A 17,942-nucleotide genomic window follows, 5' to 3' on the forward strand; every position below is an offset into this window, starting at 1 on the left:
GGGGAAACATTCAAACAATGCACGGTCTGTCATTTGTTCTCGCATGCATTTCCTGCTGCTCCAGATCGTTTGCGCCGCGCACTTTTAACACTTTACTGATTTCCCGCGTTCTTTGTGGTGCCCAAGCTTGGGGTTAAGTTCTTTGTGTTGACAACGCCTGGTACTGCACTGTGCAGGATTTTTCACTTTTTTTAAATGTTGTAATTTCACTAAAAGTCAAGATGCCTGGAAAGAGGCCACTTAGTCCAAGTGAAATCAGAAGTGCAAAACGAGACCGTAAGTACTGAACAGTATTTTTTTACTTGATTTATGTTTTCCTATAAAAGGCATCTCCAATTATATGATGTAAGTCAAAGGGAAAATCTGGCGCTTTACGAACTTTTCAAGAACGTACATCTCTTCCGTACATCGAGGGATGCCTGTATTCCTTTTATGTATGCACGCTTATATGCGAATGCACATGTTAAGGAATGGGAAAATGTCAAAACTGGGTGGTTTTTAACTTTTGCCGACAAAACTGGATCCCAAATGTCAAAATTGGGTGCACCCTGGGTGGCCAAAAACTTGAGTTTTGGACACTCAGGGTGCACCCAGTTTTGACATTTGTCAAATACACTTGATAAATGTATACTAGCACAGTGTGCCAGCACCCCATTCATCCAAACACTTGGTATTTGTATACTGGCACACTGTGCCAGCACCCCATTCATCTAAACACGTGGTATTAGTATGCTGGCACAGTGTGCCAGCACCATATAACTACACACACTTGATATTTGTACGCTGGCACAGTGTGCCAGCACCCCAACGACCAACATTTCAAGCTACGGCTCGGACTCGGAAGTGAGCTCGGGGCGGGCTTGCGACCAGGCGGGCGCACTGCCACCTTGCTCACATTCGAATGGCAACCCTCCACCCCAAGAAGACTTTTACCACGCGCCGCGAGGCCATCCACGGCATCCAAGACTTTGCTTTGCAACAAGGCAAGCGCGCGGTCCTTGACCTCAAGCGAAGCGGCGGATGGCACGTTGCCATCGTCTGCTCTAGTTCAACACCTTGTTCCTTCAAGGTGAAGCTGACGAAGCTCACGGGGGAACGACGCGGCTTCCGCGTCTCGGCGCTGTGCACGGATCACCACGGCTGCACGGGCACTACCAAGATCACGCAGCGCCAAGTGGAGGCGAACACGACAGCCCGTTCGGCCTTTCGCGCCAACCCCCGTACCTCCGCACCGACTGTCATTGCCCAGGTCGCCGACGTTGCTCGCGTCATTGTCCCGACCCGGATGATGTACCGCGCCAAGGACACGTGCATCGCGGCGAACGAGAGTGCGGCCCATGCAGGCTTCGAGTTCATCAGCTCGCTGGTGGAGACGTTCGGCAAGCTCAACGCGACGACCTGCAGTGTGCGAGAAGACGCGGGCATCTTCTGGGGTGCGTTCATCTGCAACCCGATCGCACGCTCGTTGCAGCCAAGTCTTCAACGCGTCGTCGGCATCGACGGGTCGCACATGAAGGCGCGCGCCTACAATGGAACCATGCTCGTCCTCGTTGGGCGCGACGGCAACAACCGCAACGTCCTTCTCGCCGTGGCGCTGGTGCCGTCCGAGACGGCAGCGGCCTACGACTGGTTTCCCAACTGCTGCACGACCAACGACATCGAGCTCGACGGCACGCCGGTCTTCTGCGATCGTGGCACGGGCATCCTAGCCTCCGACTGGAAGGACCTCATGCTCATCCACTGCACGCGGCATTTGATCTGCAACGGCGTGGACAACATCGGCTCCGCGTTCACGCCCGACCTCCAAGGCATCATCTACGATGCCCAAGGGTGCGCCTCCGAGGCCGCGTTCCGCAGCTCCTTGGGCTGCTTGGGCGTAGCTCTGCCTGCGGCGGCCACGTACTACAACAAGATCGACCCCCACACGTGGGCGCTCTACCCGCACCTGCACACGACGCCATTGTACGGCTGGCGCACGACAAACTTTGTGGAGTCCACGAACAGCGAGGCCCTGCCGGCTCGCGAGATGAACCCCTTCCACTTCCTCATGCACCACATGGAAGACATGATGACGACGGCCTTTGCCCACTGCAGCGACGCCGAGAAGTGGGCCGCTCAAGGGCGTGTCATTACGCCGTACGCTCAAGGACTCATCGACGCTCAGCAGGCGTTGGCCCCGAGGTACAAGGTCTACGAGAGTACCTCGACGCGTGCATACGTCAAGGATCCAGACGCCTACGCCTCTGCCAAGCGCCGAGTCGATCTCAGCTCTCGGTCGTGCACGTGCGGGTACATGAAGCAGATGGGCTTGCCGTGTCGGCACTACATTCGTGCCCTCATGGCGTTTGGGCGGATGCCCGAGCTCTACGACGCATGTGCGGTGTGTTACCAAGTCTCTGCCATCAACACGACATGGACCTCGGTTGCCGGTATCGAGCTGCCCATTGCCGAGGAGCTGCAACGCGACAACACCATGATGCCACCTCCTCGCCAGAAGAAGGCTGGCCGCCCGAAGAAGCGTCGGATTCGCAACCGTGGCGAAGGTGGCCCATTGGGCCTCACGCGGTGCTCCTTTTGTCGCGCCAAGGGCCACAACAAGCGCTCTTGCCCGTCGAAGTAGTTATATATATGTAACAAACATGTTTTGTTCTAAGTGTGCAGCACCATACTTCTCGACGCAAACACTATCTACTGTTGTTCTACTGTAGTAGGTGTAGCATGCAAGCTGGCACACTGTACCAGTATACAAATGGCAAGTTCGTGTATGTTCGCGAGCTGAAAGTGTTACTGTAGTTGCAAGCTGGGACACTGTGCCAGTATACATATGGCAAGTAAGTGTTACTGTAGTAGCGAGCTGGCACACTGTGCCAGTATGCAAACGGGAAGTTTGTGGTGCAAGGTATGGAACATGAGCCACGAGAAACATCATTTGGAACGCTCTAAATCTGTGGCGACATATGGATGAATAACGCAAGGACCTAAACGTGTACAAAATGATACATTAAATCGTACACCTTCTTCACCCAGTTTTGACATTTGTCCACATTGAACATCACCCAGTTTTATCATATAAAAAAGCACCACCCTGTTTTGCCTGTCGTTTTCCAAGACCACCCAGTTTTGACATTTGGGATCCAGTTTTGTCGGCAAAAGTTAAAAACCACCCAGTTTTGACATTTTCCCGTTAAGGAATACATGCAGAGTAAAATGTGCATACGATGGTCATCACAAACAACCGTGTACAGTATGCAGGGTTCTAAATGAACAACAAGTCACATGGCACATGAGACTTTAAATTCGTTTCAAATTCCAAGATATATCTAAAATTTGTAATGCGAATCCCCGGGATTTTTTAGGATACTGACACGTGTGCACACCATTTCATCACACGCTCAAGAGGTATTCATTCGAAATATCGGCACAGCTCCAGGCTGAATGATGTCATGACCTAAATGTGGTAAGACTCGCTTTGTACATTATTAATAAGGCTGGCCGTAAATTATTAATGAGTTTAATCGGTGAGGAATTTAAATAGGAATATAAGGTGATTAATGAAATGCACAGACATAGAGATGTGTGGTTGAACCCTTAGGTCAAAACAGATGGGGTTCACTTAAAACCCACACGGCCCTTACTCTGAACTTAAGTAAGAATGCAAAGAGGCAATCTATTTTAGTAGGCAGGTGCCATTGTTAAAAACAAGTTTTCACTTTATAAAAACAGTAAAATAAAAAAATTGGACAAATGTATAACCACAACCACAACTCTACCAAGGCATTAAAAGCAGCTTAAAAGAAGACTTAGTACAAGCGTAGACTGCACAAATGTTTGTGTAGGCCAAGAATGAAAACTGAAAAAATATAACAAAGTTTTAAAGCGTGTTCTTTATACGAACATATTTTGAATTTTTTGGTAATCCTTTCTTATATACTTGCAGAACAGAAGATGCTACTAATAAGGAAAATAAGCTGCTATTTTCCTATGGACTATATAATTTCACCATCAAAGCTTTTCATGTGAAAAAGAGCATGCATTATCAGGGTTCCGATCCTTGATGGTAAACTTTCTTGGGGAAATTATAACCTTGGAAATGTGCGTGTTCTATGTATTTTATACATTAGCCACACGAGTTTAATGGCTTAGTTAATAGTAAAGAGCCAACACATCAACATTACAAGACGAGCATCTTGAAATATGCTATTAGCAACCTTCACTTGCTACACACCCAAGCAAGCACTCGCAGCTACATAAGTGTTCACATTCTAGATTTGAAGCTTTCGTGACTGCAAGGATTCATACTCTTAGGTTTTTTTCGGTAAAGTCACGTAGGTAAAAAATAATAATAAATAAAATAATAATAAATCACGACGTTTCGGAGGCAACACAAGTCTCCGTCTTCAGGTGGGACCGTCACATGCAACGTGTGCACATGAGTATTCTTAGTTTCTCGTGCACACCGCTTATTATTCTGAAAATAAATGTGCAGAGCATTAAATGCTTTTTGTTTTCATGCAGAGATACATGGCAGCGCCTCGCTATCACCACTCTATGCAAGCTTGAGCAGAGATTTAAACATGCAAGCATGCATGTCTGTGTATGCATCATGACAGTTGACCTTAGCCTGTTATAAGAATCCTTTCCCTTTGATAACTCAAGGTTTCACTTCATGTCTGGCATTCATGCCTGTGGTTTCCCCTTTTAATGCTTAGAGGCTTTGGTGCTGCCATTATTTGCGGTGCCATGTACACCTATCTTGAAATTCAGATTATTCTGATGAATTTAAATACAATGGGTCAATTCTTTTCATGACATATATAGGCCATGAAGCATTCCTTCACTGATTTTTAGGTTGTAAAGTGATGAATCTGAGATAAGCCAGGGACAAACATGACATTAATAATGTCAATGCACGTCACTCAAGACCAGCACTGTTCCTTTAAATCAAAATATGAACTCAAAGGTAGCAAACACACTGTCTCTGAATTTTAACTGTTTTTTTTATCCAACAGAGAATTTAGTATTATTTGTGTGGGTATACCATGTTTGTGTAGTTGCTGCTTCTGGGCTCACTCACCTGGTGTGAATTGCATGGAGACTGCTCAGCTTGGCATGGCTCGCTGGAACAAAGGAGCCCATCTGGGCCATGACAGCGATGAGGGCGACCTGCCGGATGTACGAGCTTTTGCCACCCATGTTTGGGCCCGTGATTATCATGGCTCGCTTTCCGTCAGCCTGCCAACGGACCAGAGGAAATGGCACTCAGCAAGCAGGGCACGCAATCGATCGCTGCCACAGGGCACTCAATGATATCCTCACAAAATCCACACGCCTTGTAAAAATACACTCCTCCCGCACATGTGGCTGCCGATGACAATCAATCTTTTCCTTCCTCCATGAGCGGTTGCCACATGAAAGTCATGCTGCATTAGCCATTTGGCCAAGGGACAACAACAGACTATATTTCGCAGAAACCGTTTTCGGCATAAGTAACAACCGCATGAAGCTCACACTTAGTACACTTTTAAGTATTATTTTGGTCAGTTGCACAATTGATATAGATGTGCTCCAAAGAACTCACTTTGAATGGACAAAAGCAAAGGCTTATTTTTTTCCTCTCCCTTTAAACAACACCGCAATTGCTAAAGAGCCATCTGTTCACATACACGGTCACTCACATCAAGGTGTGTGCTGTTGGGCACATATTGATTCTGGTCACCCAAGAGCAGCTCCACTACAGGGTGACGGCCATCTTCGATGACAATCAGACTCTTCTCCACGACAAACTCGGGCCTGATGCCGAGAGAACAAGATTAATAACAACAAAAATGTATGATGCATCACAATCAAGTTAGTGAAATTCTAGTATAACTTTCTGACACGGTGATTTTATACATTTCCATTTACAAATCTGTTTACGATAATTTAATGCAGGACAACAAATACAGTTTGAGAATGTAACAGCATGCTAAAATGTACATTCATGAGCCTTTTAACATTTTATAAGATTTTATAAGAGTGTTAATGTATGAGCTCTGTCTGTAAGGGGGGGGGGGCATGATAACTCTTGTAAAGATGATCTGTATATTAAATGAATTTCACTTAATATTAAACTTGTGTATCAATTAGGGACTGACTAAAGAAAACTGGGCAAATTGATCAACAGGTTGCCTAAAGCTTGGAGATAATTAGGTTTCTAATTCTGACTTGCATTACACATTTTAAATCATTACTGGAATGCATATACACGATTTATATTTCTTATTTTTAATATTATCACTCCGAACATCAATGCTCTGTTGCAAGACTATGATTAGTGCAAAGGAAATATATTATATTATCTGATATGATTTTCTATCATCTCAATCTTTGAGCATTTTGGTTGATACTATTATTGGGTTTCAAACTCGGCTATTCTGAATTGATTAAAATTACAACAATATGTTCAAACGAAACACATTGTTGTGACATTTACAATTTAGGCAAAAACAAATGGCAATAACACCCATCAATTTAAAAGATAGAAAATCACAAATATATATAAAATTGTGGGCAAAAAATTTGATACCCGCAAAAACATATTCGGTAACCAAATTGCCCAAGGCCACTGTATCATATACAGTGACAATGTTCAGGCCTCCACATATATTACATGCAGAAAATACACCATTTGCGTAAAATAATATGTTCACAATTGCAACTACTCGTAATCTCCTGAATGACGAGACAATTGTGAACAAACCGAAAACAGCAGTAGATGTAATGGAAAGAGAAAATATGAAGGTGTTGGCAATAAAATAATTGCATCAAAGCCATAGAAAATGAAACACTTCCAAAATAAATATATTGCAAAGCTGTGCAGCCATTTTACCTTTTGCAACACAACATTTAATTTGTCACATTCCATTTTGTGCTAGAGTGACACAGTGTTTTGTAGCTGTTTTATAAACGTTCAAGGTAGCATTACATTAGGATTTTTTTTTTATCTTTAGCAATTACACGGCTTGCAGCTGTGACAATGCAGGCAGTGCACTTTGGAAAGCAAATTAAGATCCTCTGTCAGCAGCCCTAACCAGCACAGAATAGCCAAACGATCACAGGTTGCAAGAGTTAAAATGGGGAGAAAAAAGTTACGTATGGAAATGACAGTGAACAATGGTGAAGGAATAGACTAAGACCTTTAGCTGACCAGATATCATCCCCAGGGATAACAACTGCCCCTTTGCTGTACAGAAATAGCGCTCAACAAATCTATTCCAAAACTGGAACTTTCCAGATTTGATGATTCACAGATCTGACAGAAAACTTATATCAGAATAAGCCAACATTTTGAGACAGCAGTAAGCTGTTCCAGCAGATGTAGATAGGTACGATTGGATTATTTCAGATGTTGAGAAACAAATCAATTCAGACATTTAACTGTTAGATTTTTAAAAATACATTTATAATAGTTAGGTATGCATTAAAACATGTTGGCTATCCCTCCATAAACACTGTTGTGCTGAAAAGGACACAGTAATTGCTAGGTCGTGCTGGTGTGCAACACAGAACAGGCAACACTTTAGAAACAAAGCTACAATTGCTTTTTCAATTCCAAACACAAATAACTGCCAACCCAGAGGAGAGAGGCCAACCCGGGCATGGGAAAACCATCCACGCCACCATTACCAACTGGTGACTGGCAACCACGTAATCATCCCCATGATCGGAAGCATGAGACCCGCATCCGTAGCTTGTCTTGGGATATCGCCAGTTCAGCGAACCGGTACCTCCTACTCCAGTACTAGTCACCACAAGCACCATTGGCTGGTCCTGTCGAAACTTGCCTAGGACCCAGGGGAGGGATGAAAATGGGATAGAGGACGAAGAACCATGTGCACTCTTGAAAGTATCTTCTTTGATGCTTGGCTCTCACTCTGCTTCAGAAAGAATGCGGTCTCCTTTCCTTAAGCAGCTTTGGTGTACATCACCTGAGCCACAGGCACAGCTTCGACTCTGAACACACCTTCTCTCTTGAAAAGGAAGCCCACTTTTTTGTGTCGGCAGGTGTGGCGGAATTCCTCCGCCATAGAATTCTGTAGCGGACGACTAACCCAGACATGGAGTTGCTTCTCAGGACACGAGTTCCAATACCCAGGTTCACATGGCTTGTTGCTGTCAAAACCAGTTCTAAGAAGTACTGGTGGATAAAAGTTAGTGTGTCCCTGGGCAACTTAAACCTCTTCGGGAGGACTTCTTAGAGCTTAACCAAATAATACGTTTAAATATCTCTGGCAATGACATCCCAGATACACCATATGAGTCCACTTTCATTCTCTCTCCAAAACATTGTCGAGCACATCGTGGAGGTGTCACAGTCCATGTGGAGGCATGCCTGATTTACTGCGCAGGACTTTGTGTACCATGGTAGCCCCCCACATTGAGGTGGCATCAAACTTGGATCTCCTTGCCAACCATGATTCTGTGGTATGAGAATTCCATTCTTAACCGGGGCACTTGGCCAGTTTGCAGAAAGCCCTCGCTGGGGCCTCTAACATCCTCCTTTGTACACAGAAAGTGATGTCTATTACAGGAATCGGTGTAGCTGAAGCCAAGCAGGTCCTCGTTTAGCTGCTTGGGCTCCTCCCTCTCAGCTAGCTGCAGCAATAAGGCTTGAAGAGAACAGTGCTCATCTCCGTCTTACTCCGGTCCTTCTCCGGCAACTAAGTTTCGAACACCGCTGTGTACAGGGCCTGAACCGTATTGAGGCCTTTGAGTGAGGGTGAGGTGGTTGCTGATGTGGGGAGACTCTTCAGAGTCCTGCTCCGAGGCCAGTGTCTCTAAGTTCTAGGAATCATAGCCCATATTCTCATCCTCCTCGTGTACGTGTAAGACCATGCCCCTTTTGGTGAGGAAGGGAGAGCAGCCAGAATTGCGAGGGCCTGCTGCCTAACAATGCTGTTTGAGACACAAGGCTGGGAACTGACCCTTGGGCAGGATACGGCTTGGGTCTGTGTGGCTAAACCCCGAGGCTGAAAGGTGAGCCGCACACAGCTCTGCATAACACACTGCAGTGCACATGCATAGGAGCCGGGGTCACGTGCTTTTGATCACGGGGGCCATCATGTGGTGCCAGGTCGCTGAGTCACGCGAGTCTGTGATGGCGGTGTGCCCACCGTGGCTGATCGAATGCATGGGCACAATCCGTGGAGACAACGGCATGGACAGTTCTTCTGTGACCTGGCCAACCTCTCCCTTCTGGGCACCAGTTATTTGCTTGTGGAGGCACGTAAAAAAACATTTGTGGCTTTGTTACTCAACCATTTCTGCTTTCTGTGGTCGCATGCTGGCGCAATTAGAACTTACCATATTGTGGTGTCTGTGTGTGTAGCTCTATCAAGCCGTTATTTATACATGTTAAATGGATGAGAATGACATTTTGTGCATGTGTTTATTTTGTTTGTTTAATCAGACTGGGAAAGTCTAATTTGCAAGTGACGTGGGTTACCAAAATCAAAACAAATAAAAAGGAGAGCAATAAAAGATAGAAATTAGACCAAAACCATAAAATGCTACAAAAATAAAATAAGCATTTATACAACCTACGATTAGACTCCATTTTGAATGTAAGCTAATTTGGTTTTATTCTGAATACTGACATTGAATTATGTAAAAATATGTTGGCATACAATTACTTTCAGCATCTCTTTCAAAGGCTTAAGAATACCAATTAAATTATATATTTGAGTTTGTTGTGTGTATATGCATTATTCATACAGTGAACTCATATAGTGTATAAGTATAGGTCCAAAAAGACAAAGACCCCTGAATAGCCATATATGACACTTGAATAAGGGCTGTTAGTGAGCACCTATGTGGTGTACCCAACAACAATGCCTGACCACCTTTGCGTCAACAGTGGTGACGTTTACACACCACACTAGGTATTTGTGTAAAAGCGGAGCCAAACTCATAGAGGCCCAGGATATAATTAAGATGTAATTTGCTACTGCAGTTATTCATGGCCGTGAATCGAATCTAGGTTCTCACGGTACAATTCATGAACCGATGGCACAACTCCTCACGAATATGCGCACACATATTTCAGCAAGCCACCTCGAATAGAAGAATGTGGAGAATATGAAAGACTCGCTCACCTGCAATAGCCGTCTCTGGATGCGATGGTGGCGAGTGAGAAGAGGCAATCGAGTGTGGCCAGCTGTGCCACGGCCGCACGGAAGTTATGGTAGTGCTCTCCAAACTGGCTGGGGGTGGCAACAGGAAGGGAGCAGCGCTGACCTCTCCTCCACAACATTTAAAAGTCCATTCTAGATTTGAAGCTTTCGTGACTGCAAGTATTCATATTCTTAGGTTTTTTCGGTAAAGTCACGTAGGTAAAAAATTTTTTTTAATTAAAATTAATAGAAGTAAAATAAAAATAAAATAAAAATCACGACGTTTCGGAGGCAACACAAGCTTCCGTCTTCAGGTGGAATCGTCACAGCACGCTTGCTGTATCAAGTAAATGAGAGATTCCAAGAGATACTACCCCGTATATATACTGCTTGAGGGGGGGGGGGATGGGCCAGGAACGGCCCACTTTTTATTATTATGATAAGGTGCGGCTTTTGAGACTAGTCTACATAACATAACAAAGGACTGAGACTTTACCGAAAAAAACCTAAGAATATTTAAAAGTCCAGTTCATGTCATTCATAGAGCACACGTTTCTGTCTAACTCTGATGGAAGGTTACTGTCAAAACGTGTTTATGCCACCCTGATTATACGCGTGTACAGTTTTGTGTAACGTCTGCGAGTGCAAATCTCAACTCACTTAGCACAACTTCTGCACTCGTGTTTAGATGTTTCAACAACGTGATCGCTTCATTTTAATATCTCGCTTAAAGAATATAAACTGTCCTTTCTGTATATAAGTTTACAAAGTATTTAAGGTCAAATTCATGTTTTTCCAGGAGGATAATACATCTATGTGTGATTACTTGTATTTACTTTTTATATATCTGTATATGAAATAGTATAAGCGCTCATAAATAAACCTACCTTTAACTTGGTACAAGTATTTCATTCTCAACATTTTAAGAACCATTCTTTGTCAAAATGAACACACACATGAATGTCATAAGAAGACAACTTAACATTATTGATTGAACAAAAGAAACCCCAGTGGTAAAACCAAAAAACATGTGTAAGAAAATGCAATTTTAAACATTTTCTGCAACACTGCTCCACAAAATACAAGAGCGCAAATTGGGCACCATCTCATTAAACCCATGCTGTTACCTGCACACAGGCACGACTAGTTGAAGATAAACACGGTGGTTAAACCAACTCAGGCGTGTGGTGCTGCTCGGTCATGGCTACTTTGCGTCACGCACAAGTTGCTTCTAACTGATGGATGGGAAGCCAAGTGCTTGTCAAGGCAGCCTTGTCCACTTAATATTGTCCCCATCACAAACACGACTCGCATTCGCAATGCATAGTGGGAATCTTGAGATTACTGATGCAGCCTGGATGGCACAGCAGTTACAATAACATGAATTGAAAGAGAGAGAGGGCATCTCAACAACAATGATGCTCTTCGTAATTACCCCAGGGTACCAATGCACTGCATCAACGCTTACGTGGTTTCCTGTCCCGTGCCACTAGGCTGTGCTGTAAACTATGCTATAAGAATAATAAAACATGTGTAGTGGGTCCAACTGAGTCGCAGACGTTGTTCCTTTTAGAGGCAACACTTTTATTTGAAACACCATAACACAAAGGGATAACTGCTTCTTTGCCAGATTACAGCGAGTTACTGCTACGAAGGGTCGATCCCTCACTCGGGTCTCCGACCACGTGGTTGCCTCGTAAGACGGAGAGCTTCAGCTTGAGACGTAGAGCTTCCAGCTTGTGGAATGCAGCGACCCGGGTCCCTCTCAGGGACCCGCCTTATATCCCTCTCTGGTCGGGGCCGCTCCGCCCTCGGCCCCGCCCGCCTTCTCGATCCTTCTCAAGAGCTCTACGGGGTCAACCAGAGTGCCATGGCCCGGGGCAACCCTGCCCCTGGGCTGACATTCACCCCTCCCCCTCGGGGGAGCCCCCACCACACGCTGTGCGTGGTGCCCTCACTATCCCAGTGCTCGCCAAGCCCCGCTATGGCTGGTACTACACACAGCCACCCACACGGTGCTGTCCACGATGTAGGAACATCTAACGGCACGACCCTTCCGGGCCGGCACCGTACAGTGACATCCTCGATGTCACTATACATGCATAAAAAAATCAAGCTTTTTTACATCACGCCATTCATCGAAACTGTATCTCACAACACTGCACAATGTGGAAAACACGTAGGTACGATGTTTTCAGCCAATTAATGGGTGTCTATACATGTGAGAGGAAACTGGAACACTCGGAGGAAATCAATGCATGCGAGGGAGCAACTCTATCCATACAGTAGCAACAGATGACATTAGTCCACACTTTCTGTACCGCTTTCTCCACATTACGCTATGGCTCAGGTGGCTGCTGATGCAGTACTCACGTGAGGAAACCCAACCACTCGGCGTTGCTGTCGATTCGCAGTTTCTCCCGGAGCTGGCAAAGCTGCTTGAACTTCTGCACCACAAAAGGCGTATGGAACCGAGTCACCGCCTTTGTACTGTGTTCAGAAAAATAAAAATATATATTACTAAAAAATATCAGTCAAAATATGTACGGCTCTGATATTGTAGGTGCGTACCTAGGCTTTGTGTCCAGAACTGTCCAATGCATGTGTAATGAGCGACTTCCGTGACACGTCGAGTAGAGGGTACTTCTTTATTACGCACACTGGGCACAACACAGGCCAACACCTGGTCTTCCTCACACTGAGTATAACTCTAGGTATTAACACCTCTACTGGCTACACACACAGCCAATCACTCTGCGTGGTCCCATTGCCCTCAGTCGGCCACGCCTCTGGCTGGCGGCGTGACGATGACCGCGATGGAAACCACGGAGGAGATTTTCCACGTGGCCGGACAACGGAGAGAGATGTCGGCGAGCAGCGACGCAGCCAGGACCCAAGACCCCACACACGAGCCCCGAGCCCCGGGTCCACGCCCCCTTATATCCCCCCAGGCGTGGCTAGGCCCCGCCTTAGGTCACGCCCTCTCGTGGAACCTTCGAGCAGGTTCCCGGAGTACCTCGGCTAACCCCACCTGTTACCTTTGCCCCAGATACACCTCTTTCTCTGATTGGTTGGTACTTAACCGTGCCCATACCCGTGATTCCCTTTCCGGCCAGCAGGTGTCACCCTGTCATTACACGTCTGACTGATGTGTTTGAATATGATATTGTCACTGGTCTGCTATGGTAGCTCTTAACTAGGGTTATACACAACACATTCTTACCGTCTCACTACAAATCTTCACACTTGTCTTGGACAGTCCAGAAAATAAGCTTAAGGTGTGTATCTATCTATATTAGTTATTGCTTAGATTGCATCTTCCATGAACATAACACAATACACTTTGCCTATATAATGCGTATAAAGGTAAAAGGGTCAAAGGTATGAGAGTTTATTTGGAGCTGTGCAGGAACTCAGAGGTAAGTTCAGAATCAGAATATTTATGAATACTGGATGAATCCGATGAGCTATAAAGTTATTTTCCACATATGTCCAGTAGCTTGTATACATGAAGTTGTTTATCATGGAAATTAGCTTCTTTAAAGTCGACATGCATTTTTTGTTTTAATTTAACCTGGGTGCCCATGTGGTATTTGGAAACATTAAGGCATAGCCTTACAAAGACAATGTATCATGTATTTTGAAAATGTTACGAATTGTAAACAACTTTGTAAAGGAGTGTACTCCAAAAAACAATGGCAGGGAGGTATCATTGTGGATCATTATAATTGCTTACATCTTAATAACCAAGACCTCAACCTCAGTGAGGATATGGTTTAAGAGAATGGGGCTCCCTCTAAATAAGAGTCCTTGGTGAATTTCTTAATTTATATAATTCACTATATAAGGAAACATGTAGACAGAGTAAGGTGCACTTTCATTGTAGAAATAACATACTCATGTGGTGGACTGTATTCAGGAGTGCATTGCATTGTTACAACTGATAAAACCCAATATATAACTGATGCTCAAACAAAGACCCCCATTATAGCCCTTAACAGATTATTAAGGCAAGAGCTGTTAGCGAGCACCTATGAAGGCCGGCACTCGGGTCGCCGAGTTCGTAGCGCAGCGTGCTAGCCACTGCACTATCACTTCCCACTAACTGTGCTCATAATCCGTGACTCTCACGTTTATAAGATGTGTCATTTGAATAAAACATCCCCGAAACTTATTAGTTTTAACTCTTGATAATAAAGGGTAATTAAGTGACACAGCTGTGAAATTCTGAATTCCGAGTGGTTGTGCAATAATAACGTAATTACATTATACCTTGGGGATAGGGCCTTTATGGAAAGAAACACTTCAAATGCATTAATCCAATGTTAAGACTGTATTTGAAATGCGGTGATCTGGAATCCTGTGGTTTTTTTTGGAATTAAATCCTTAGCAAATGTCTATACTCACTATGGTACGGATATCGTCTAATAACTAATTATAAAAGCTGTGCACGCGGGCTGTCAAAGTCAAATATTATGCACTGCACCACCACACCCCACTTTGCACATTTCGTGCATTCGTGCACGAGCCTGACTATTCCTCATTAACCCATAGACTGCTGTACGATGGCTCTCACTTGGGAAATAGGTTTAGAAGAAATGGGAAAGAGCACAAAAAACCGCCTTGACATTTACAGCACAGCGTAGCACACGGCACAGAACAATGGACGCTTATGGACAACCCAAACAGAACACACCATGAAGGTAGTATTACTGGCTGCAATAAGCAAATGGAAATGATACACGATACATTTTTTGAGCCAAAGAACATTTTCTACACATTCGAATTTAAAATACCAAAGGGAATAGTTTACTTGCAGGTAGCAGTGGTACATTTCCTTTTATATATTAACGTACAGGAGACACTCTTCAGATCACCTAGGTAATGCATCGATTGCCACCTGGTGTCAAAAGGTTATCACTTCTTTGATGCCTTTGAACTGCAACGTCACGCAAAACAATTCCTTAATAATTTATAATCAGATATATGCAAAAACAGTTACACTGCATGTCATTGTGAAATTGGGAATAAAATTACTCAATAACGATCAGAAAATACACATACACTTTATGCCTGCCATAAGCTTTGCATGTGCACATTTTAGAACACATTCTAATAAAACGAACAACATAGAGATGGAAATTATGAAAATCTGACGAATCAGGGTCATTGGAGATAAGACATATATATGTTTAAATAATTCCCAATATGCTAAAATCTAAATAAAGTGGGAAATTAATTCTAGATTGGAAATTACTGTATGAAATAGCTCTCTTCATACGCTACAGTAATTTTGCTGGAGCAGCCACACCTGCTTCCGAAACGTCATGATTTAATTTAGTTGTTTTATTTTTATTTTGTTTTTCACCTACGTGACTTTACCGAAAAAAACAAAGAGTAAAGTGGGAAATTATATAAGAAATAAAATTCAATGGGAAACCTATGCAACAATTTGAACACATTTTCTTATATCATACATTCTAATTTGTCAAGGCATATTCCTGCTCTCGCAGATGTTTTCTGGCAATACGCATGGCTAGAGACAATGTCAACAAATATCTGAACGAGTTGACAGCTTCCTTCCAGCTAGTTAGGCATGAATCAGTCCTCTACCAGGCTGTCGTTTTCTCTTAAATTAAGTACATTTGTGCATGCACCTGAATGCATCTGTGGCAAAGATAAATGCTTATGATTCAAGCCAAACACTAGCAGCCTGTGTTTACGCATATATGTACACATTATATACATGCACACACTTGTGCATTTATATATATATATTATATAATTAAATGAATCTAGGTTCATAAGGGATATATAAAAGTTTAGAGTATAGATGTTAAATATACAGCATGTATACAGCACAGAATATATATTTACACTGAATAATGATTTGATTTAGAGACAGCGCCTTATATGCAAAGGCGTCTTAGAGGGCTCTGCTTTGCATCTCAATTCAAACATTTGAAAGGGCACCCCCAGTGGCAGCTGCCACTGTGGGCTCAAAGTGACTCAGAATCTGGAGGAATTCGATGAGCTATGAAGCTCTTTTTCACAGGTGTTCAGAGAGGGAAGGTCAGAAGGTTACAACAACACAAAATACAAAAACACGATAGGAGTGAAAAGCATAGCAAAGGTAAACAAACCACTTAAAAAATACATGCAAATTAAACTAAACTATTTTTATCTTACCAGGTAAAGCCCACTGAGCTTTTCGCTTCTTTTTCAGAAGCGACCTGCCCACAAATGATTGCTCAACGAAGTGGCTAATCATGTGGAAATTTATAGCAGCAAAATAATCTAAATAACCTGGCCTGCAAATGGGCATTACGGCTGTCAGCTGTGGGCAATTATTGCTATGCCCAATCCCAAATTGAGTCATTTGTAGGTACTTTTTGAATTTGAAAATGTGTATTCTTGACGCCTGCACACAATGACATCAGGGGGATCGTCAATGTCCACTGTGAAACAGACGGCGCGTAGTGTCATCGTGGTTATTATACCCACATAAGTAATCAGGGCAGCCGCTGGATTCGAACCGTGAACACGCTAATGTTGGATTTGAACAAGCGGCGAACGCGCTAATGATGGGCCACGTCACACTTATGAATAATATACTGAAAACATATCAGTGGATATCCTATTAAACAAAAAACATATGACAAAGCACATCAATTTAAAAGTTACACCTCTAAATTCATAACACCTTACTAGAGGACGAATCAATCGTTGACCTTAGCTTGTAAACATTTATTTATTTAACATTTAAGCATTGTTTCGATGTTTATGTGTTGAGCAGTTTACACATACAGTATATGAATATATAAAAAGGATAATCATCTTGTAATCCCAAAATCCAAATCCCAGCACAGTGGAAAGGCCTGTTAATCTGGGGGAAAGGGTTGTGGTGGTGATTTCCAATGCCAGCTGTTAAACCTATCGCACGCCGCGTATAATGAAAGTTATAACTCTGGCGGTGTCTCTTGTGGTTTACGTAATGATGCCACAACGGTGGCCGAGTCACGGACGCGTCCTTTTGCCCATGAATTTGGTGGGGCATGCAGTGTCTCCCGAACCCAAAGTGAATAAATGCATTCTACAATCGCCCCCTCAACGATTAATTGTCTGCATCACTCACCATAAAACAGTCTCAGACTATTCATTGCTTTAAATCCCCATCACCAGCATTTCCAAATCAGTGCCTTTATCGGTTGGTCCGGATGCATTCAGCAAGCCGCTCATCCTCAGATGTAAATCGGTAAGAGGAGTGCTTGATCTCAGGGAAATCTCACCTGCCAATCTTTACCCAGTTGGAAGGAACTGTGTGTAGCATGGAATTCCTCACTTCTATTAAAAACTGGGAGGAAGGGGGGGGGGTAAAAAAGGCAATAAAGTATTTGAACAAACAGAAAAAAAGCACAAGATATGTTATGGCATGATACTACAGAGTGCTTAGATCTAAAATTGTCAGAACTGAAGTGAATAATAATTATATTAGTACAGAGCATTTAATTAAGGATCTGAAAGTGCTGCACAAGACAGGAGAGAGAATGAAAATTTAATAAATACTGACAGAAAAACCTTTCCACTTTAATGCTCTCATGCTTATAAACAAATTAAAGAAATGTTTGCGTATATGTGACAATACAAGTGTAGGTTAGTGGTCATTAAGCACAGGGCAGCCAGAGTTAACAGGTCAAGAGCAGAGCTATCTGTTATTGAGGGCTTCCTATTCATAGCAATAAGGCAACACCTGTAGCAATGTTGGTCTTTGATTAAAAAAACACTTCAAAG

The 17,942-nt window shown here is 43.6% G+C and overlaps 1 protein-coding gene across 1 annotated transcript in view; it reads right to left on the reverse strand.

The window, feature by feature from the left end:
• MSH3 (mutS homolog 3) overlaps nt 1-17,942 on the reverse strand; it is a 72,429-nt gene that overhangs the window by 13,977 nt on the left and 40,510 nt on the right. Inside the window, exons 15-19 of the mRNA XM_078862251.1 lie at nt 17,441-17,505; nt 12,525-12,641; nt 10,134-10,241; nt 5,676-5,790; nt 5,075-5,232 (exon numbers count right to left, since the gene is read on the reverse strand). Of these exons, the coding sequence (XP_078718377.1) occupies nt 5,075-5,232; nt 5,676-5,790; nt 10,134-10,241; nt 12,525-12,641; nt 17,441-17,505 (563 nt within the window). The remainder of the gene's footprint in view (nt 1-5,074; nt 5,233-5,675; nt 5,791-10,133; nt 10,242-12,524; nt 12,642-17,440; nt 17,506-17,942) is intronic.

The sequence above is a fragment of the Lampetra fluviatilis genome, chromosome 13, assembly GCF_964198595.1.
Source record: "Lampetra fluviatilis chromosome 13, kcLamFluv1.1, whole genome shotgun sequence".
In the NCBI taxonomy this organism is placed as follows: Eukaryota; Metazoa; Chordata; class Hyperoartia; order Petromyzontiformes; family Petromyzontidae; genus Lampetra; species Lampetra fluviatilis.